This window comes from Cyprinodon tularosa, unplaced genomic scaffold (genome assembly GCF_016077235.1).
Source record: "Cyprinodon tularosa strain WSP-4 unplaced genomic scaffold, ASM1607723v1 ctg666, whole genome shotgun sequence".
Taxonomy (NCBI): domain Eukaryota; kingdom Metazoa; phylum Chordata; class Actinopteri; order Cyprinodontiformes; family Cyprinodontidae; genus Cyprinodon; species Cyprinodon tularosa.
This window is the reverse complement of record NW_024039414.1, coordinates 402,645-424,935: the sequence shown is the minus strand read 5'-3', so window position 1 is coordinate 424,935 and position 22,291 is coordinate 402,645. Positions and strand designations below refer to the sequence as shown.

Here is a 22,291-nt window from a genome sequence, read left to right as displayed (position 1 = left end):
TCTCAGTTTGGCTAGAGTACCCAAAACTGGCAAACACTCTGGCGTCGAGGTAGTGACAGCCCGCTGCTCAAATATTCCTCCGGTGATAACCCAACGAGCCGCAGGTGTGAGAGGAGGCCCAAACGAGGAGAGGGCACCATCTAGTGGTAAAAAGGGAGAACAAAAGAAAACACAAAAACACCCACACAAACTGAAATCTTTACACAACCCACAGGGTTTAGGGAGGCATTACTCTGATAAGTGTATTTTCAAAATTATTATTGAAAAAAAACCTTCTATACTGGAAAGTATTTTGTGTTTTATTTTATTTAATAAACCGGTTAAAGCAAGTAAATTAAACACACCTCACATGACCTCTTTCATCTTTTAATAACTCCTGTTTGAGGTGTTAAAGGCTGGCACCTCCCTCAACTATGTAGGCATTTTTCTGTTGTTTCCTATTTAGTCACAAGTGGTTATGTGGGCGTGACTATTATCTGTACAACAGCTGACATTCCATGCATAACATACAGTAACTAGTTTCTGTTGTAAGTAACTGGGACTTACACCGTCATTCTTACTCAGAGGTAAAATGTCTCACGGAGGGTTTCAGTTGGACCAAAAATATATTTGCTGCTCGATATGTTTGGATCTACTGAAGGATCCAACAACTATTCGCTGCGGACACACCTACTGTATGGACTGTATTAAAGACCACTGGAATGGAGAAGATCAGAGGAGGATCTACAGCTGCCCTCAGTGCAGGAAGAGCTTTAGACCAAAGCCTGTACTTGTGAAAAACATCATGTTATCAGAGTTGTTGGAGGATCTGAAGACGACTGGACTCCAAGCTGCTCCAGCTGATCACTGGTATGCTGGACCTGAAGATGTGGCCTGTGATGTCTGCACTGGAAGGAAGATGAAAGCTGTAAAGTCCTGTTTGTCCTGCCATGCGTCTTACTGTAGAGATCACCTCCATCATCATTATGATGCTACACCATCAAAGAAGCACAAGCTGGTGGACCCCAATAAGAAGCTCCAGGAGATCACCTGCTCTCATCATGATGAGCTAATTAAGATTTTCTGTCGTACTGATAAGCAGTGCATCTGTTTTCTCTGTTTAAATGATAAACATAAAGGCCATGCAGCAGTCCAAGCTGAAGTAGAAATGACTGAGAAGCAGAAGGAGCTCCATGAGAGACGATAACAAATCCAGCAGAGAATCCAGGACCAAGAGAAAGATGTGAAGCTGCTTCAACAGGAGGTGGAGGCCATCAATGGCTCTGCTGATAAAGCAGTAGAGGACAATGAGAAGATCCTTGGTTCAGTGATCCGTCTCATCCAGAAAAGAAGCTCTGATGTGAAGCAGCAGATCAGATCCCAACAGAAAACCAAAGTGAGTCGAGTTAAAAAGCTTCAGAAGAAGCTGGAGAAGGAGATCACTGATCTAAAGAGGAAAGATGCTGAGCTGGAAGAGCTCTCATGCATAGAGGATCACACCCAGTTTCTCCAGAACTACCCCTCACTGTCAGCACTCAGTGAGTCTACACACTCATCCAGCATCAATATTGATCCTCTGAGATACTTTGAGGATGTGACAGCAGCTGTGTCAGAGCTCAAAGAGAAACTGCAGGACATCCTGAGAGACACATGGACAAACATATCAGCGAGAGTCGCTGAAGTTGAAGGTTTGTCTTCAGAACCAAAGACGAGAGCTGAATTCTTAAAATATTCAAGTAGAATCACACTACATCCAAACACAGCAAACACATATGTGTTATTATCTGAGGGAAAGAGAAAAGTAACATTAATGAACCAACGACAGCGTTATCCCGATCACCCAGAAAGATTCACAGATTGGCTTCAGGTTCTGAGCAGAGAGAGTCTGACTAGACGTTGTTACTGGGAGGTGGAGTGGCAAGGAAGAGGAATCGATGTAGCGGTTTCATACAAAAATATAAGTAGAGAAGGGAAATCAAATAAATGTGCCTTTGGATTCAACGAAAACTCCTGGTCAATATCATCACAAAAAAGAGGTTATACTCTTTGGCATAATAGTGAAGACACACCACTGCCAGGTCCAGTTTCCTCCAGAATAGGAGTGTATCTGGATCACAGAGCAGGTATTCTGTCTTTCTACAGCGTCTCTGAAACCATGACTCTCCTCCATAGAGTCCAGACCACATTCACTCAGCCTCTATATGCTGGGATTCAGTTCTTTTACTACCAGTTTTCTTATGAAGGTGGAGACACTGCTGAATTCATTAAACTGAAATAGGTTTTGTTTTACTTAAAGCTCCAGATTGTAAAAATACAGGGATTTTCTTACAGAACTGTAATATATTATACAAGTACCGGTATTTGATTTATTATAGGCTACGAACTAAAGGTCTTAATCTTTGCATTGCCTTAGAAATGGCCATTTATAATTACATAGGAGCAGGTCTCACATTTATGGAGGCTGACATCTTTGCATTAAGGCAGCACAGAGTTGACAAACTAGTACCTGTAGAGGTGGCTATTACGCTTAAATGTGACAGCAGTAAGTTGGACTAAAATAAATCTTTATCCTAAAGTAAAGAAAACTATCTTTAAAAATATGTAAACAAACCTCACCCTCACTTGACAAGATACAGACTTTGCTGACGCCAGTTTTCACCATCGCATGTCCCTGAAGATTACACTTTATAGCTTTAAAGTGGCAAATAATATTTTTTTGGCGTGAAGTCATGATTGTGCAATGCACTATTTTTTTTGTTTGATGGTAATTATAACTACCTCTCCTTTTTTTCTTTGACGCTAGTCTCTGGTGCTTCCTGTTTGCTTGCATTCTTTTGCCACAACTACTAGTTGGGATAAAATGACGATGTATTACTGAAGTGAAGCATTTTGCTACCTTCTATTAATGAAACAACAGAGGCGAGTTAAAATCTAAGGAGTAAACCAGCTGGAAATATTTGAATTCTTCTACAAATGTTGTTTATTCCACTTCAACAACAAAAAATAAAATAAAAAAACATAAAATATTCCATCTGAAACAATCAAAGGTGAGAACAAGCCTCACTCTAAGGGGTCTTCTCTAAAGCCTCCTGAGGAGGAGTCAGCCACTGGGCCATAAAACCCTTATATTGGACAGTGGAGGAGATTTAGCATGTTTGCAACAAGAAAAACTCTAAAGTAATGATCTCTATGGTGTCTGATATCTAATATGTACATAGGACTCAGGTCTGTTGGGTGTGTACTGGGGGCTTTTGAGGTAGCTGTACTTACTTTTTCCCTTGAAGAACTACTTAACCCTAAATCAACCTTTTTTCTAATAAACTGTATAAACAAATGTCTTATAGTCCTGTCAACATGTCTGGCGCATTGTTTTGACACTTTACTGCACATTTGTTGAAATCCTGCTTCTGTGCCTCAAACCTTGATGTCCTCTTCAGGATAGAAAGGTGTTATGGTTGTACTTTAATGAACCTCATGACCTGAATGATTTGACCAGTTAAAAACCCATATCTAATCCTCTCATCTAAAATTTTTGAGAAAATATTACCTACCGGTAATCAAGTGTGTTACCGCTTACGCAGTAGAGATTTTTGAAAAGCTTCATTTAGGTTTTAGAGCTTATCATAGCACTGAAATAGCACTGCTGAATGTTACTAATGATATTCAATTTACCTGAGATGTAACACTGGAATTGTCTGGAATTTATTTTAGTAATGCATTTGATACAGTCGATAAAATTATTCTTGTAAAAAGGCAGGAATGTGCTGAAGGAGGGCTCATCCAAGAGGACTGGACTCTCCCAACTTAATGACTACAAGTAACAAAGTACAAATACTTCTTTACCTTACATAAGTAGACATATTGTGTCCATCTATACTTTACTGGAGTATTTATTTTACTTTTTACTTCTATTCCTTTCATTTTTTTTATCTCTGATTTCTATTCCACATATTTTAAAAAATTGACTTGTTATTTCTATTTCATTTAAGATCATTCTCGTTATGGCCTGTTGGTATTTTAAAAAAATATAGATACCATCAAAAACATTTGTTTCATTCAGACATTTTTCTCTCTGGTTAGACTCAACTTGTTGTTTGCCACAAATAAAAAGATAGTTTTTCAAGATGATGCAAAGTTAAATGTGACACTGTTTCCATGATTTATAAAACTAAGAAAATGAAGTGTAAGGAAGTTATCATCCAGTATTGTAGAAAGATTTTCCTTTAATGGGGTTTTGCAGTAATCTGTATGAGGTTTAAGGCATATGTCCTTAACATTCCTTTTCCTGCATTTCTTTTTTATACTTTAGGTAGTTTTACAAATGTTACTTTTAAACTTTTACTTGAGTAAAAAAAGCTTAAGTTGATACTCCAACTACAGAAGTTATTTAAATTTAAACATTAGGATTTATACTTCTACTTGAGTAATAAACATTAATGCTTTTGACACCTCTGCAAACTGTGTGATCTGATTAAAATTGTTTCTGTAAAGTGTCTTGAGAAACTCAACTGAAATATCTTCTTATAAAAATTTGCTACAGTTATGAACTTGTTGTTGAATCTAATCTAATCTAATCTAATCTTGTTACTTGTCATGGTTTTAGGGCCATTGATGCTTCAGAGTACAAACAATTAAACTAGTAACATTTATAAATCGATCTCAACAAATTAAGCTTAATGATATTAAATGAATTAATTTATTTAATTTGTTTTATTTCTTTTTTCTTTGTTACTTAAATTGATGTTAAGTATAAAATAACTTACAGTAATGAAATGGATTTACCTTGTCAAAAATGGTGTATTATTATACCAGTAATAAGTTTAAAGGAACACTGGAAAAGAGAGCATAGCAGCACAAACTAAAATGACACTAGCAAACAGAAAAACAAATGCAGAGTAAAAATGAGATGAATGCTGAATAGCAGGAGCTAGCAGCACAAACTGCATGCTGTATGGATTGATTATCTTAAAATATGAAGTGGGACCAGAACCAACCTTTGGTCATGAGGAGAGGCGCCATCTGGTGTATCCTGGTAATCCCAATGGTCAGTCTTTGACAGGAGCCACATAAACACTCCTTTATTATGATGTATCAGTTTAGAAATTTCAGCAGGTTTCATAGATCTTCCTGGTTCTATTTTATGAAACAAAGAAAGCTCAATGTCCCCTACCTTTCTTATTAGGGCCATTCAAAGGTGTGGTTGCTGAAAGGGCTCAAACTAGTTTCAGGTAGGAAGAAGTGTAACTAACACAGCTGCTGGTACTAAGAGCTGAAATGGCAAAGAGAGTTCAGCTGGACCCAACAAAATTCTCTTGTTCTTTAGTTGGTGCATGCAAAACTGCCGGATAGCAATTTACCCCAAAATGATCACCAGTGTGTTGGCCCTGAGGATGTAACCTGTGATATTTTTTAGCATCACATGACAGAAATGCACACATGAATGATGCTAGTCAAATTAGGACTATAGCATTTCTACAAATAACTGCAAAAAATGCATGTTACACAAACGTGGAGAATGGCTGACGCTTTCCATTACACAAAGCAAAGCACAGTAAGGAAGATAAGTATTGGAACACCCTGCTATTTTGCAAATTCTCCCACTTAGAAATCATGGAGGGATCTGAAATAGTCGTCGTAGGTGCATGTCCACTGTGAGAGACATAATCTAAAAAAAAATAATCCAGAAATTACAATATATATGATTTTTTTAACACGTGTTCCTTATCTTAGTTCTTTTGATGCATGACAGGAGCTTCCACTTTGTTGAGGGACGGGTTATTTGCAGATAGTTTTATATTTTTAGGTCGTTGAATGAATGTTTAATGCAACACAAACGTTTTATTCAACAATTTTTCGTTTTTCTGAATAAATTTGCCTTGTTTTCTTTAATGGAAAAAAAATAATAATAATAATAATACTCTATATTAATTAAAGCTAATATAAATTTGCATTAACATCAATAAAATTAGAGAATCTTCCTCAAAACAGAATGAAACCAGCCTTCCTGTGAAACAGCAGCAATTAAGAAGATATTTCCTCCACTTCATAATCATAAACTTTTTTTTTTTTTATCTTTGACGTATATATATATATATATATATATATATATATATATATATTTTTTTTTTTTTTATAAAATATGGTTTTGTGGATTCAACATGAACAAACCTTAAAGGTTTAACAGGTATAAATACTTAAAAAAAAAAAAACAAGCACAACAGCTTAAACTGGATCAGCGCATGTGGAATGGTTCACTAGCTTCCAAAGAAAATAATATAGACTTTTCTCTACTAATTGAAAAATGAAACTATGAATCTTGGAATCCTTTTCAACAATAAGTGAGAGTCACATATTGGTTAAAAATATTTATTTCACAGTCAAAAAACAATCCAGAAGAACTGTTGGCACCAGGGTTTTACTCCAAACCCAGTTCGAGTCCCTTTATCTTTAATATTGGCAACTTGAAATATCCCAACTAATGAAAACCAGTGTACAGCTGATCGATGACGACCATTAGAGTCGTCTCACAAGCAGCTCAGTCTCCATTTTCTTTCTCCTCGTATTGCGATTCCCAAACCTGCCAGGTCAGCCCCTGGGGATCACCTGATGGTGCGGTACATCATGAAGTCCACTGTGGTGCATCGTGGGAACTTGCCGATGGAGCTCTCCTCTACGGGGGTGTAAACCTTGATTTGACGCATGTGTGTGTCCCTGCCGTTCTGGTGGTTGGCGAGTACAGCGATCTGGATCATGAAGGTGCTGATAGGCTCATTTGTTCTCTAAAAATAAGAAAAAATGTTAACCATGATGAAAATGCAACGCAAAAAAGAAAATCTAAGTAAATATAACAATACATAACGTTTTAATTTGTGCAACAATGAAAAAAAAAACCTAAATAATAACGTGTTTGCATAAAGATTTGTACTTTTTTGTAATGTTACTGTTTAAACAATGCTGCCATCTGGTGGTGAAACCTGAAACTACACCTGTGTGCATCCCAGGAACAGATCATTACCAGATTAAATATCTAAAAAAATAGACCACATTTAAGACTGTCGAAGATTTTTGCATTAAAAAAAATTTTTTTTAAATCAAGGACAAACTTAGTTGAAATAAAAAAAAGCATGTATAGGATTAAAAACAAACTATACAGTGGGAAAACGATCTAGAAATAAGTAAAAATGTCTCAAATTAAGTGCATTTACCCTTAATTTGAGTAGGTAAATGGGATGATTTGCCAATGGAATTAGTATTTTTACTCTTAAAATAAGATATTTAGATGAAATACACTTGAAATAAGACAATGCAATTGTGTTTTCTTATTTTAAATGTAAATTTTCTTGTTCCTTTGGCAAAATGTGTCTTTCACCTTCTCACTTCAAGAACAAATGCACTTATTTTAAAAAAATAATGACTTATCTAGATTTAGATTTTTTCCAATGTAGATTTTGTTATGGACTGTAGTTGTAGTAACAGCTTTTAACCAAATGATTCAAATACCTATAAACCCCGCTTTTTACTTTAATCTACTTTCATATCGCTAACAAACTAACATTTATAACATTCAGCATTTTGGTCAATAATAATGAGGAAGTAAAGAATAAAAAAATAATTTCAAAACTTCAACTCCATATGAGTTCCTTGAACGCAGAAACTTGAGGATGCATTCATTAGTAATACAGATTTCTGTTTTTAACCTGATTTAAAAGAGAGATATGAATCCAGCCGCTGGGCTCCACCATCTCCAGCTGCTGCAGAGGAAACAGAATCAGACTGTTTTAAAATCAAACATCCAGCAGCTGTCATAGCCTGAGCTTCACAGCAAAACTAATCAGTTACCCTGATCTCCTGAAGATTGTGGAAATTGTTGCCCACTCTGACGGAGATCTTACTCGGAGTGTAACTCTCGTCTGATTTATAATCGGCGTAAATACACAACATCTTCACCGTCGTCCTCCTCCTGCAGATGAGCAGAGGATCAATTAGCAAACAAAACTACTTCCTAAAACAAGCCAGTAAAACTGGAAACGTCTCTGTTGTAAAATCCACCTTTTACTGTGAAAATATTGACTAACTGATTGTAAGTAAATGTTTTCCTGTTCAATAAAGAGCTGTGAGATTACAACCAGTGGAAAAACTGTTTTTTGCTCGCATTAAAACAAGTCACTGCCTAAAAACGTTGCTTGAGGCTCTGGGAATGAAATGTTAGGTGCATTTTATATGGAAGCCCATTTCCACCACTCTGTTAAATATAAATAAATAAATAAATTATCTTATTATAATGGGACAGTAACTCAAAATAATGAAACAGTAACTCATTATGAGATAGTAACTCATTATAATAAGATACTATCTCATTATAAATCTTCTTCTCTATCTAATCTGAGTGAATTTAAACTGTAAAGACGAATCAACAAAACTTTGCCCACAGGGGTAAGGACTTTGGTAAGAGCCAGACTTCTGTCTCCGTACAAGCGAAGCAAGAGTCTGGTTTGCATTAAAGCTGATCATTTTTCATTCCACCTTGGACTCATTAAGAACTTTATTACTAATATTTCTTGTTACCATAATAAAATATCACTTTGTTTTTCCTTCTCCTGAAAAGACGGATTTTTTGGAAAATTTATGTTAAACTAAGTCTATAAACTTTAGCATAGGGACTTTATTGACATGTGAGGATGTCAATGCAAAGTGAAATCTAACAGAAATTGAAAGTCTTAAGCCTTTAAGCATATAAATTCTTAAGAATTATATTCTCATCTGCCTGGCTGTGTGTTTCCTGGACGGGGCCGCCTTTTACAGCTGCTTTTTGTGTCTCTAAATCCATCTCTGTGACCGTGATATCTTACAGACGCTCCGTTGCTATTTTGGAAGATAAACACTCCTGCCGGTGCTGCCGAAGTTCTCGAATAGGCTCCCCCTTGCGCTTTGGCGGCAGTCTGCTGTGCGTCCCTAGAAATTCCAGACCGACGGTGCAGAAGCATACCAGCAAAACTGGATCGCAACCAGACCCAAGCGACATTCGATGTGTGCGGTTGCAGAAATATAATCTGCCCTTTAGTGTGAAGGATTGTATTCGACTCAACGAGTCGATGCAATCAACTGGTTTTCCTTAAACAGAAAACTTTGAATCAAATTGATTGTATGATCTAGTGAACTGTAAAGTGCTTTGAGATGTGTTGTGCATTGGAGCTATATAAATAAATTGAATTAGATTGAAATGAATGAGAGGGAGGTTGTGCCATAAGAGGTAGATCTATAAAAAATCCACAACCAGGCATCACTTTATATAAAGTGGCTGCATTAAGGTGTAATGTGATTTGTTGTTTTTGTTTTTTTGTTTTTCAATAAAGGCTAAAAGCAACAAAAAAGAGAGAAAAAATGTTTGATTTTTTTTCCTTCCTGGTAGCAAATACCTAAACTGAATGTTGACCAGGTGAGGCTGGGATCCATCTGACTGCCAGTAGGTCTCCAGGTTATCATCCCTCAGCTGATCCACTCCAAAACCTGCGCAGAGGATGATCCTTTTCAGTGGAAACTCCTCAGAGTTATGTTTCTAGAGGTGTAATGCAGAGCTTTAATACCTGGTTTGCATGAAGACAGGGACCACACCGCCTGGGAGCCGATCTCCCGGACCGTCCCGGTTCGCTCAAGCTGCTTCGGGTCAGCCCCGGGTGGGGTCTTACTCGGGGTGGCCATTCTGTAACCATGGAGACGGAGAAACGTATGCGATCACAGTTCAAAAACTCAAAGGAAAAATTAATCTCTTGTACATTTTGAGCTTAATCCATAAAATCATGTAATCGGGTTAAATAGCCGATTTTAGGGATTAAAATAGCTTCACCAGGAATGTGAGAGACATAAGTAATAACGTATTTATCGGAAAAAAAACCTGCCAAATAAACATTTTAAAAAACGCCGCAGCTAGCTTACTGTAGCTAAAGTTTTTCACCTCAAACTCCTTTAAAGGCTCAAAATTTGAGTTTAGAATAAAGTAAAAAAGCAAAACTTACAAAAAGAGTTAAACCAACCCTGTGTCAGCTCATGTGATGATGATTTGGCTAGAAATTTTGTAATAAATCCTCCCAGTAGAATAATTTTTTTTCTGTAGATGGTATATTTCTTTTAATCCAGTTCTGTGTCGCCTCTTAATGACGTCAAAGCAGCATCCCGTCGCATGAAAATGTGCATCCCTCCCGCCATCTTTCTAGCCGGCTTCACTTGAAACACGTTGCGAGGAAAAAATACGTTTTACTCCTTAATATTTGTTTCTTGTCGTCGGTTCTACTTTATTTCAAATCGAGGCGGGTTAGGGGAGCCGAAGAGGGGTGAGTTTCCGCCCTGGTGCTCAGGGTTGTAACAGAATGTCTGTATTTGTTGCTGTATTTGAGCAGCTGTCACGGTGCGGGCCTACAGCTAACGGCTAACCTTTAGCATCCCCTGCTGTCTGTATTTAAGGAAACTGTTCAACTTCGATTTTAGGCTTTAAATTAATCGAATGTTCGTCTGAATACTCACATTAGAGCTTGTTGGTTAACAGAAAGCGTAGTTACCACTGAAAAATGTATTAAAGCGAAGAGGACTCTAATATTCTCAATGTTCTCCATAACAGGAGGATAATGGTCTCAACTACGTTTGATATTCAACTATTTTACAATTTTTTTGCACAAATTACAGCCAAATGGATATATTTCAACACACATCTCAGTTTTTTCCACCAATCCGTGTCTGTAAAAGATATCGGCTTATGAATAGATTAAATGTCTTGAACGGATTAAGAAGAAAATCCACATTTGATGCTGGTCGCCACCGCCCGTCACGTTTCATCAGGACGTGTAAAACCAGTCTGTGGTTTAGAGTTGGATCTTGGTAAATCCTGTGTGCTTCTGGACAGTTGGAGGCCTGACCGTACACGTCTGTGACGCACACTGCAGATAACATGGATCCACTGGAGTTAACACCACTTATTAGACACGTGTTACTTGAAAGTACCCTTTAAATATTTAGGTTTCTATGGTTGCAGGTTTTAGATGGGTATATGTAGTAATCCCTACTACCAAAAGTGTTGTTCAGACAGTACCTGTAAAGTAGGACCTTCAAATTCTAATAATACAGTGAAAATCCCTGGTCAGGCCTTATATTATAAGCTTTGAATTGTGAAGTTAGAGATCAAATTTTTAAGGTTTCACCATCATGTCACAGTAGGAGATAGTTGAAGGGTGCCTCTCCCATTTAAATGCACCAGTATGGCATGCATGAACCACATTTGGTTGTTGTTTTAATCCACAAATTCAGCTTCATATTTACATTTTTGATGAAAATATTTAAACATTTTCATTTTTAATTTACGCCTTTTAGCTTCTAATTTTCCCTCCCCGAAGTTGAAAGTGTAATTTTGTAAGAAAAACAATTTTGAAGGAGTTGTTTAATGTAAACAAAGTGTAAATGTAAAGTCCCATCTCTAGCATCACAATGCTTTGTCTGCACCCACTGTCTCTGCCATCTGTACTTTACTTTTTTATATCTATTTAGGATATAATGTTTATGTCACACCTTTCTTTTTTTGCACCAAATAATGTATATTCTATACTAATATTCTTTAAATAGTGTCATAGATTACAGCTTTTGTTCACTTGTGTTGTCAGGAGGCTGAGAGTTATATTTCAGTTTCTCAGAATGTCTTATATGTATTGCAGAAATGTACCATAAACCATACTGACAAAGATACAGAAATTAAGACTTCTTTTAAGGATGTAAATTTAATTAAACCTTAAATATGAAAATACTGAACTGAAAATAAGGACTCAGTTTGGTCAGGAATGGAAATCTTAACACTTATCAAAATCTATTACCTCATTTTGGTAATAGATTTTTCATTATGTTTTTTGAATTTCTTTATTTGCGATACCCATTTATTTTGAAAGCCTAACAGATCTCCTGATATGAGCTACAGGGGGATATTATTGAAGATAAAATGGCACCATGATAATAGATGTTACAAACGTCTCAGTTTAAACACAAGAGAAACATTTTTTAACATATCAAACAATAATATTTTTAGGGAGCAGCAGTGCCTGAGCCTTGCATGATCTCAAGGCATGGCAGCTGATTGTGCCAGTAGTGCACAAATATCGGCTGATGCATATATCTGCATGCTAACGCTGATATAACCAGACTAAAGTACGGTCTATCTCTACATCTGTTATTTAAAAGGTGAGAGTAAAGATAAAATCCACACAACCATCAAATAATAGTTTAGAGAATCAATATAATGCTTATATTTACCATAAATCTTTTGTATTCATTTTTGTCCTGTGTTGTTTAGGAAGCCCATCCCTTCCACAATCACACCCCCCAACCTCCAGCTAAAACACATAAAAGGTTTGGCCGCGCTGACACAAGCGACTTTGGCTACATGGAGCCGCTCTAGTAAAGCATAAAGTGCTGCAGACAGAGAGAGGGAAATAATTATGCAGCTTTAATCTGTTCCTCCGCTTTGATTAAAAGAACAGAGCCATGGCTTTAAGCTGTAGCCTTCCTCCGCTTTGCTCTCCTATCAACGTCTCTCCAATCCCACCTCATAGTTTCCAGCAGAGACCTGTGGTAGATATTTGCTGGGGGGAACAGGTCAGATGGAAACTATAACAACCCTCCTACCGAGGGAGTTGTCGCTGCTACACCTGTAAGCAGGGTTATTGGCTGCTGGTTATCAGCTTCCAGAGGGATGGTTCAGCCTACATGGCGTCTAGAGATCAGGTTTAAAAGTAAAACCAGCGTGAGAACCTAAATGATCTATGAGCATCTATAGAGAGACAGAAGGGGATAAGATTATATTTCTACGTGGAGAGATGTTCTATTAAACTTTAGATGGAGATGTGACATAACTTAATGCACACATGCTTGTTACCATTTGCTGCTAGTGCAATTTTTTGTTATGATTTTGCTGAGTATTGTTATTCTATAGTGAATGTAGTATAGGCCTATTTCTGTTACTTAATCTGCTAGTGCACTTATGCACTCGTTGCAGTATTCTTTGATGCAAGGCCTTTCAGAATCGAGAATATAGAGGCAGTATTAGGTGGAGTACGACTTTTCTACTTCTGTTATTTGCTGTTTTTTCTCAAATAAAATGCATAAAGATATTACAGCTTTCATTGATTTATTTCAAATTTGAAACATTGTCAAGCCTCTAAGGTTAAAAAAAATTATTGAGCATTGAAAAAAATCGAATCATTGGGTTATGAAATTGATAATCGCCATGATGGGTGTGATTTATACCCCTAAGACAGACTGAGGCAGAAGCTTGAGAATGGGGCGAGAATATAGGAGGAGAAAGGAGTTAAAAGGCAACATCAGCCATGTCTTTAAGGGGTAACGATGAATGAATGTCCTACTAGTCACAGGATGACTGAGGGTGGGGGCCAGTTGAGGTTATCTTGTCTCCGGGGCCAAACCAGGCCGTCGGCTGTTCTGAGCAGACTGATAATGTTCCTAATTTTCCAGATTATATTCAGTTTGTTGGCGAACAGCGAGATTAACCCCAGCTGTGATCTCTGGGTAATTTAGCTTTAGCTGCTGATTGGTTCTGGTTCTGCTGCTGGAAATATTGGAGCCTGACAGTCAAACCAAACTCACACAGGACCCTCCTGCTAACCTGGTTTAAACAATATGTGCTGTTTTTTTTGTTTTTTATCTGGAGAGATTAACTTGTGGCTTCACACCAAATTAAAAGCTGCACTGATGTGTTTGAATTTTAATCTTCTGTTAAATCAGCTCCTCATATATTCCACTTTATCCTTAGAGGCGTTTGGGTGGCTGAAAGCTCTAATAATAATTTTTAAACATCTGTCCTACGGCCAGAGTAGATATTAAAGTTGGATCATCTCTGTTTTAGCTCCGCAGACGTCCGTCTTTTCAGCCCTCCATCATGGCGGACAAGAACACCAGGATCGCCATCGTCAACCATGACAAATGCAAACCTAAAAAGTGCCGCCAGGAGTGCAAGAAGAGCTGCCCGGTGGTCCGCATGGGTGAGTGTTGGGACAGCGGGTGATCAGACAGCAGCGGTAGGACCATAGAAAGCTAACCAACTGTGTTTCTACAGGCAAGCTGTGCATCGAGGTGACGCCTCAGAGTAAGATCGTGTGGATCTCAGAGTCCCTCTGCATAGGCTGCGGCATCTGCATCAAGGTAGCGGCGGCCATAGAAGGAATGAAAGGAGCTTTCTGTTTTCCTTTTGTCTCACCACCGTTTCTCGTCATAGAAATGTCCGTTCGGAGCGCTGTCCATCGTCAACCTTCCCAGCAACCTGGAGAAGGAAACGACTCACAGATATTGTGCCAACTCCTTCAAACTGCACAGGTATGCAGCTCTAGGTCTCCCTACTTTGGGCACGAATGGGTTCTTTTTGTTTTTCCCATCGTTGGAGAAGTATAGAAAATATTAGTATTGCTATATTCATCCTTTCAGTGTCTAAATGTTTCTCGTCCTCCTTCCTTTCCTGTGTCCTTCTATATTACCTTCTTGGTCCTCCTCTGCTCATGTCCTTCCCTCTTCATGTCCTGCTTTTTTAATGTTTGGCTTTCTTTCCTGTTTTGTGTCTCCTTTGTTTCTTTACCTTATCCTTCCTTCTTGCTGTAGATGTGATTCTGCAGCTTAAATGTAAATTTGGAGATTAAAGAAATGAAATCTGTTATAAAAAGTCAGGGATCAGAATTAGATGGTAATCATTACTTTGTTCCCTTCTCGGTTCAGAGGCTGATTCTTTCGTTTCTGAATAGTTTTTGTGTTTTTGAGGTTTGCTTGTTGCTCTTGCAGGCTGCCTATCCCCAGACCCGGAGAGGTGCTGGGGCTGGTGGGGACCAACGGTATCGGGAAGTCCACGGCTCTGAAGATCCTGGCTGGAAAACAGAAACCCAACCTGGGGAAGTTTGATGTGAGTTTTCACCGCAGGGATCTGACCTGATGTTCAGCAGGAGCTTCATGTTTTCATATCTGAAGGAAAGATGTCAGATCTTCAGTCTGATGCTGTGGAGAATGTGTCACATCAGCAACATAACTGCTCAACCATGTTTAATTTAGTTTATTCTCCCAAAAATTTTAAGACAGAAGTCCTGCTCATATTTTAGTCTCATGTTGAATAAAGAGACACCTGAGCAAATATAAATGCATAGCGATGCTAGTTACAGATTAATGCAAAGTCCATCCATCTTCAGAATCAAGTTTATTGCCAAGTAGGAATTTGACTTGGTGTTGATGGTGCAGACACATTAGATATATATACAGAATACATCATCTATAGCTATCAGGGATTAAAGTATTCCGGCTCGTAGCGATTGCCTGTGGGTAAAAATAAATCACTGGAAAATAAATTCACGATAAATAAATTTAAAAAAGACGAAATCCTTCTTACGTTTGTCAGTCAGTGGTAGCAAAGGAGTGCTCTGAAGCTAACAGTATTGGCCAATCAGAAGAAGAGGATGGGTCTTAGAAAAGCATGTACCTTCTCCTCTCATTTCTTGCTCCAGTCGCCAGATAGATTGTATTTCAGTGCTGAAGGAAAAGTCACCTACGCCGTTTTTGGCTCTATTCAACAGAGAGACGTGTTAAAAGTCAAAAAATGAATTAATTAGACTTTGTGTTTGGTGAGAAGGACGATAGAGAGAACGGAATTGAATGGAAAATGCAGTTCTTGAACTCCGGCACGCTGTGCTCCAGGAAGCTTATTTACACAGCAGCTAAAAGGTGCTAAATATGATTTAGACCCTGGTCATCAAGCTGCTGTTCGTCCGGCTGCGCACACTACACGTTTAACGGGAGCTATGGCAACAGCTGATTTACCATCGTCAATAACTGGCAGTGTATGAGAGTTAAAAATAAGGGTTTAATCCCTGAGCTATATACAATATAAACGTACAATATACTATATATGAGTATGCTGTGTGCTAATGTAACGCAGAAAGTCTGGAGATGTTATGTTGGTGTAGCTTCTAGGTCCTGAACAGAGGAGGCGGAGTCAGTGTCACGGGGGTCTCTGGGCTTTGTTGACGAGGCTGGTAGCGGATGGGATGAAATTGTTCTGTGGCGTGAGGTTTAGGTCCTGATGGACCGCCGCTTCCTGCCAGAGGGAAGTGACTGAAATAGTTTTATGAATAAACGAACCATGAGACCATTTTCTTAGTTTAGTTAAAAGCGTTTTTTTCCCCCCAGTTTATCATGTTGCCTGAATAAACAAATATTATCGTCTACATTATTATTAAATGTATTAGATATAATAAAACAGGAGACTATTAGCAGGTCACTGGGTAAGAAAATGATCATTAAAATCTGAGAAATACTTCAGATTTCCAATGAACAGAGAAACCGCCTATAATCAGACGGGGCGCATCGCTGCGACTTGCTGTCAGAGTGCTCGCTGCTTGCTTTCATGGAGTGGATGGTAATTTTGGGTCATTACACGAGCTGGCAATTCGATTTCAGCTTTGCAATGACAAATCCAAAATTGCAATACAAACAGATTTCTAAATAGAATAAAATATATATAAAAAAGAAGCCAGCTTAAAGTTGATTCTGCATCTTTGTCACTGTCAGTGTGATTAATATCCCAGAAGTCAGATCATTAATGTTTTTGCTCAAGCGTCCACTTTGCCAAATACTAGTAACTCCATCCATGAACAGTGGCGCCCTCTGGTGGATATGGTAGCATTACAATTCTGAGAGTACTTCCTTTTAAGCAGACATCGTATGATTCTAATAAACCACTAATGTTTAGTAGATCGTTTAAATCCATAGTATGAATCTAGAAATAAAATTTCTGGAATTAGGACCTGGAATCAGAGCTGTCCATCAAACAGTCCTCCAACCTTTCTCTCATCCACAGTTATGGTGAAAAGGATGTCAATATTTGCAGAAAAAAAACAACATTTTAAAAACGGACATAAGATATTAAGAAGCAGGTTAAAAAACAATAGAGTTAAAAGCAATAAAACAAGGTACCCAGAATTGTTGCTTCATTTTAAGGTCTTAAATGCCTGATTTAATGGCTCAGTTCTAGATCTGAACCAGTGGCAGCTGGTTCCAGGGTCCTTGGAGGCCCTCAGTCCATCTGAAGGTTGTACGTTGTGTGAGGAACCAGGAGGAAATGTTAAGTCTTATTATAGGATCTGCTATGGAGAAAAAAAAGCGAAATAACTGATAAATACGGGCGGAAAGGTAATTAAGAGCTTAGAAAAACAAACAAAAATAGAGTTTAGAATCTATAATAAAACATGCAGGATGTCAAGTAGTGAAATTTAAGCAGGTAATATGTTCCCGTCCTGAAGCACGGGTGAAAAAGTGAGTAAGTTTATGCATTCTGGTTATTCACAGAACCCTCCAGACTGGCAGGAGATCCTGACCTACTTCAGAGGTTCAGAGCTGCAGAACTACTTCACCAAAATCCTTGAGGACGACCTGAGGGCCATCGTCAAGCCGCAGTACGTCGACCAGATCCCAAAAACCGTAAAGGTAGGTGAGGTTTATTAAGTTTCAGGTCCGTTTTGTTCCTTGATGTGCTGTAATGGTTAGTTTCTGCTTGCAGGGGTCAGTAGGGGCCATTCTGAGCAGGAAAGACGACACAGACACACGAGACATCATCTGTGATCAGCTAGGTAGAAACGTTTGGTTTAAAACCTAGTCCTGCTCCTGGTTCCTTTTTCTCTCTAAACAAGTTAAATTTGTTGGCAGATTTGAGTCACCTGCAGGAGAGGAACGTGGAGGATCTATCTGGAGGAGAGCTCCAGAGGTTTGCCTGCGCTGTGGTCTGCATCCAGAGGGCCGACATGTGAGTCCGACTCTGCTTTTATTTAACTGGACCTCAGAGTTAAGCTCAGTAGAACTCAGACCTGATTTCTGCTTCTCTACTCTAGCTTCATGTTTGACGAACCGTCCAGTTACCTGGATGTTAAACAGCGCCTGAAGGCCGCCATCACCATCCGCTCGCTCATCACCCCCGACAGGTGAGGACCCCCCCCCGTTTTATTGGTGTCTGTCAGCGTCAGGCATAGTCAGTCATGTCTGCCGTTTGTTTTAGGTACATCATCGTGGTGGAGCACGACCTGAGCGTGTTGGACTACCTGTCTGATTTCATCTGCTGCCTCTATGGAGTCCCCAGCGCCTATGGAGTGGTCACCATGCCCTTCAGCGTCAGAGAAGGTGCTACTAGAACCCCCTCCTATCTAGAACGGTCTTGGTACAAATATGCATCCCTTTAAACATCAAGTTTTTTTTTCTCTTTTTTTTTTTAGCGAGACAAAATGAAAAACAAAATCAATCAATCAATTTTATTGATGATTTTATGAAAAGTCATATATGTATTATATTTCCTATCTCCTATTTTGATGCAAAATGATTTAATTTTCTAAGCAAAAAAATTTAATTTGGGACGTAAACTTGATGATCTCAAATTTAAGAACATATATTTTCTTAAATAGACTTAAAATGTAACTTTTAAACTATTCATTGAGGAGTCTGATGTTATATCAAGATCTATTGTATCAAAGCTCATTCTATGTTTTCTCTGCTCCCATCCCCTCATAATTTTTCAGGTATCAATATCTTCTTGGATGGTTACGTTCCCACAGAGAATCTCAGGTTTAGAGAAACCTCACTGGTCTTCAAAGTGGCTGAAACTGCCAATGAGGAAGAGGTGAAGAGGCTCAGGCACTACCAGGTCTGTATTTACATTAGATGATACTGATTTATTTCTCACCATTTCCTTTTAGACATTCACACTGTCCATCTACTTTTATGTAATCTAAACCATTTGTTAATGCATAATTTCCTCTTGATGTTAATCCCGGACGAGCCCCCATAAATCCTTTTTGGCTGCCTTTTTATCTCTTAATTGATGGTTTGATGTTCTTTTCTTTTCACCTCACTGATCTAATGTACTCTCAGTATGTTTGATTTACTCGGGGAAAACACAATTTAATAGTTTGTTTCTGCTGATTTCAGTACCCAGACATGGGGAAGACGATGGGCGAGTTCTCTCTGGACATCAAAGGAGGGGAGTTCACAGACTCTGAGATCATGGTGATGCTGGGAGAGAACGGTAAGCTGCTGGTTCTTTCTGAATCCCGAACCAGGTTCCAGCAGATCAGCAATTTGAACATTTTGAGGGAAACAAGGATTTAAGCTGAGTGGCTGCATGTTTGTTGTATTCAGGGACGGGGAAGACGACCTTCATCAGGATGCTGGCTGGAGGACTCAAACCAGATGGTGGAGGTGAGATTATCTGTCATTAAGCATCACTAAACTTTACTGAACCAAATGTGTGACCCAGCTTGTGCCTTTCAGGGGACATTCCCATCCTGAACGTCAGCTACAAACCTCAGACCATCAGCCCCAAATTTAAGGTGAAGCATTCTGCAAAGTGCATAGAAAATGAAGAAAAGGTGTTTTTGTTGGTGTTGAATGTTTAACTTTGCGCCTTCAGGGCAGTGTGAGAGCTCTGCTCCACGAGAAGATCAGAGATGCCTACACACACCCGCAGTTCATCACCGACGTCATGAAGCCGCTGCAGATAGAGAGCATCATCGACCAGGACGTAAGAATCAGTTCAATCCTGACACTGTCGATACAAACTACACGAAAATAACTTTGCTTTAATCTTATCTATTGAAATGCTCAGTTCAGCTTTTTCAACGTTAGTTTGTCCAACAGTAATCCTTTTTTGTTTACTTTTAAATTTTTGGGGGGTTGCAGAGAATTGACAGGACATTTACAATACTGCACACATTTGGTTTTCAGAATCAGTCAATTTAATTCTTTCCAACCTGAATTAGAACGCTGAAATAAAACTTAATAACCATGTTGTGGAAATAGCCTTTTAAGAGAACGACAGCCCTAACTTTTAATGCATTGAAGGGGATAAAATGATCCTCTACTATGAGCTTTTGAAAAAAGAGTCACTAAATCCTGGGAGGTTTCAAAGGTATATTGCTTTTATACATTTCAAAGGATTCACATATTGACCAGAATATCAATACAATGTTGATTAAAAAGGCTCTAATCTAATAATCCATAATAGTTGTGCTTTTCTTTCCTGGCTGAGTTTATGCTAACATCTTAAGGGTTTTTCACTTTTTTTATGGTGTAATGGACACTTTGATCACTGCAGCATCTTTGCTTTTAGCCACATAGATCAGCTGAAACACTAGTATCTGAAGTTCATTAATAAAATTAGGTGTTTTTTGCAGACATACTTTTACTGTGAAAATCTCATAAAAATAATAAATTAACCCTATGCAAATATTGCTGTAGTGTTGAGCTCCTAAAGATACGCAGTTTGTCTTGGATGAAAATGGTCTCCTGTAGGAGACGTAATGGGGACACCATGATTAACCCTTTGTCTTCTTTTTTTTAACCTGCAGGTGCAGAACTTGTCTGGTGGTGAGCTGCAGAGAGTAGCTCTGACTCTATGTTTGGGGAAGCCAGCCGACGTTTATTTGATCGACGAGCCATCTGCGTACCTGGACTCCGAGCAGAGATTGATGGCTGCCCGGGTCATCAAGAGGTGAAACGTCAACTTTCACTCTCATTTCCTGGAGAAAATCCTCCCTCTGCCTTTTTCCTTTTGTTGAATTTATCAAAGCTTAAAAAACTTTACTAATATAGAGATATTTTTAGCTTCCTGTAGGTGGAGCTGTTGTCTAACATTTGTTTTTCTCAGATACATCCTTCACGCCAAGAAGACTGCGTTTGTGGTGGAGCACGACTTCATCATGGCGACGTACCTGGCCGACAGGGTCATCGTATTCGACGGTATTCCATCCAAGAAGACAACTGCTAACACGTAAGCCCCGCCCGTAAACGTTTAGAGCTCGACGCTTTTCTTTGCTATTTTAAACCTCGGTTCTTCCCTATCAGGCCTCAAGGTCTGCTGGCTGGGATGAACCGCTTCCTGTCCCTGCTGGAGATCACCTTCAGGAGAGACCCCAATAACTTCAGACCAAGAATCAACAAGCTCAACTCCATCAAGGTACATTGGGTGATGACGCCTCTCCCTCTATGCAGACGACATCATGTTTAGTATAAATACACTTTTACCTCAACTCTTCCAGGACACAGAGCAGAAGAAGAGCGGAAACTATTTCTTCTTGGACGACTAAGCCGCTGTCCTCCCAGGCCACCCGGGACCTCCTGGCTGCAGGCTGACGCCCGTCACTGCGTCGCCTCCATGTTTACAGCCAGGCTGCGTTCACCAAATGTGATTTATCCATAAGAAGCAACAAAAATAAAACGCATCAGCCTTTCTGTACCGAGCTGCGTTCAGTATCCAGCGATGTTGTGACATGTAAGATAAACATGAAGTGCTCTGCGTTGAGTGGGCGTCGGCCCCGACCGTGTGGGCGGAGTTCATGTGGCAGCAAGGTTGTGGAACATTCAGCAGCAAATTTTATCACTCATGCATTTACAAAACATAATGAATAAATGCTTCCTGATCCAACACTGACTGGTCTTTTCTTATTAGGAACGTTCTTATTTTAAACTGTTTCAGATCTTAGCTGACCTGTAGATCCTCACTCATTACCTTAACTTTGATGATGCCACCTAACCATCTATTAACACCTACACAGTCTGAAAGGCACCCAGTTTATCTTTTATTTGGTTTAATGAGTTTACCTGTTATATAAAATGGGTTATAAAAACAAAACCCTGAATGTTGGAACTGTAACTATACATTCATTTTAACAACACTTCTTTTCATCAGTGTTTTTATCACTACTTACCTTTATCAAGGCTGCACTTTAAAAAAAGTTAGTCTAGAGAGCTTTACTAAAAGAAATTTATTTTTGTTTACACTTGTGTACAAAATGACAATCTTTATATGCATTTGATATGCATTTAAAATATAGCATTTTACTTCTAGAATTTCCTAATTTCTTCTCACCTTCAGTACAAAAATACTTGATTAATCCCAAAGGGAAACCAAATGGAACCTTCAAATGATTTTTAGCTTTCTTCTGTTGTAGATGTAGATTGCTGCAGGTAGGAAGGATCTCCTGTAAAGCTTGACTTCCTTACCAGCTCCAATTATTCCTCCTCAGATCCAGTATGTCTTCCTTTATTCAACCCCTGCTCCTCCAGTTTCCTACCTTAGTCTAGTTCTTACTTTTCCTCACATCTTTCCACCATTTATTTCTTGCCAACTCCAGTGTCTTGCTCAACCAAGCACTTTTATTCCTTAATCCAATCCTTCCCTTTACTGTTTTCCATTCTTCAATCAATGGACTCTATGCACAGCTCCACTGCTTCCTGAATTTTAATAAGC

The 22,291-nt window shown here is 38.7% G+C and overlaps 2 protein-coding genes and 1 pseudogene across 3 annotated transcripts; 2 read left to right on the top strand and 1 right to left on the bottom strand.

Moving 5' to 3' along the window:
* Positions 1–536: 536 nt before the first annotated feature.
* Positions 537–2,290, top strand: LOC119771342 (annotated as a pseudogene).
* A 4,039-nt stretch (positions 2,291–6,329) lies between these two features.
* On the bottom strand, positions 6,330–10,152 carry anapc10 (anaphase promoting complex subunit 10). 2 transcript variants are annotated; one of them, XM_038267223.1, is made up of 6 exons: positions 9,993–10,152; positions 9,564–9,679; positions 9,396–9,486; positions 7,819–7,939; positions 7,677–7,730; positions 6,330–6,758 (listed from the first exon to the last, which is right to left on the bottom strand). In XM_038267223.1, exons 2-6 carry the CDS (start codon positions 9,676–9,678, stop codon positions 6,579–6,581), a joined length of 561 nt encoding a protein of 186 aa, XP_038123151.1. In that variant the 5' UTR covers position 9,679; positions 9,993–10,152; the 3' UTR covers positions 6,330–6,578. The 2 variants fall into 2 exon arrangements, with proteins under 2 accessions (XP_038123151.1, XP_038123152.1); XM_038267224.1 differs by having other exon boundaries at positions 7,677–7,727.
* Positions 10,150–21,466, top strand: abce1 (ATP-binding cassette, sub-family E (OABP), member 1). Its single transcript, XM_038267222.1, has 19 exons — positions 10,150–10,307; positions 13,874–14,009; positions 14,084–14,169; positions 14,243–14,340; positions 14,797–14,914; positions 17,347–17,484; positions 17,558–17,627; positions 17,704–17,800; positions 17,886–17,975; positions 18,050–18,171; positions 18,564–18,688; positions 18,973–19,069; positions 19,183–19,242; positions 19,315–19,373; positions 19,454–19,564; positions 20,391–20,533; positions 20,690–20,812; positions 20,887–20,998; positions 21,081–21,466. The coding sequence occupies exons 2-19, from the start codon at positions 13,907–13,909 to the stop codon at positions 21,126–21,128; spliced, it is 1,800 nt and encodes a 599-aa protein (XP_038123150.1). The 5' UTR covers positions 10,150–10,307; positions 13,874–13,906; the 3' UTR covers positions 21,129–21,466.
* The last annotated feature ends 825 nt before the right edge of the window (positions 21,467–22,291 follow it).

Coding starts and splice junctions, on each gene's coding strand:
- anapc10 (XM_038267223.1), bottom strand. CDS start 9,678: ATGGCCACCCCGAGTAAGACCCCACCCGGGGCTGACCCGAAGCAGCTT. Junction 7,940..9,395: donor CTGGTCAACATTCAGTTTAG/GTATTTGCTACC, acceptor GCTCATCTGCAG/GAGGAGGACGACGGTGAAGA. Junction 6,759..7,676: donor ATATCTCTCTTTTAAATCAG/GTTAAAAACAGA, acceptor TCTTATTTTTAG/AGAACAAATGAGCCTATCAG.
- abce1 (XM_038267222.1), top strand. CDS start 13,907: ATGGCGGACAAGAACACCAGGATCGCCATCGTCAACCATGACAAATGC. Junction 14,010..14,083: donor CTGCCCGGTGGTCCGCATGG/GTGAGTGTTGGG, acceptor GTGTTTCTACAG/GCAAGCTGTGCATCGAGGTG. Junction 20,534..20,689: donor GCTGCCCGGGTCATCAAGAG/GTGAAACGTCAA, acceptor TGTTTTTCTCAG/ATACATCCTTCACGCCAAGA.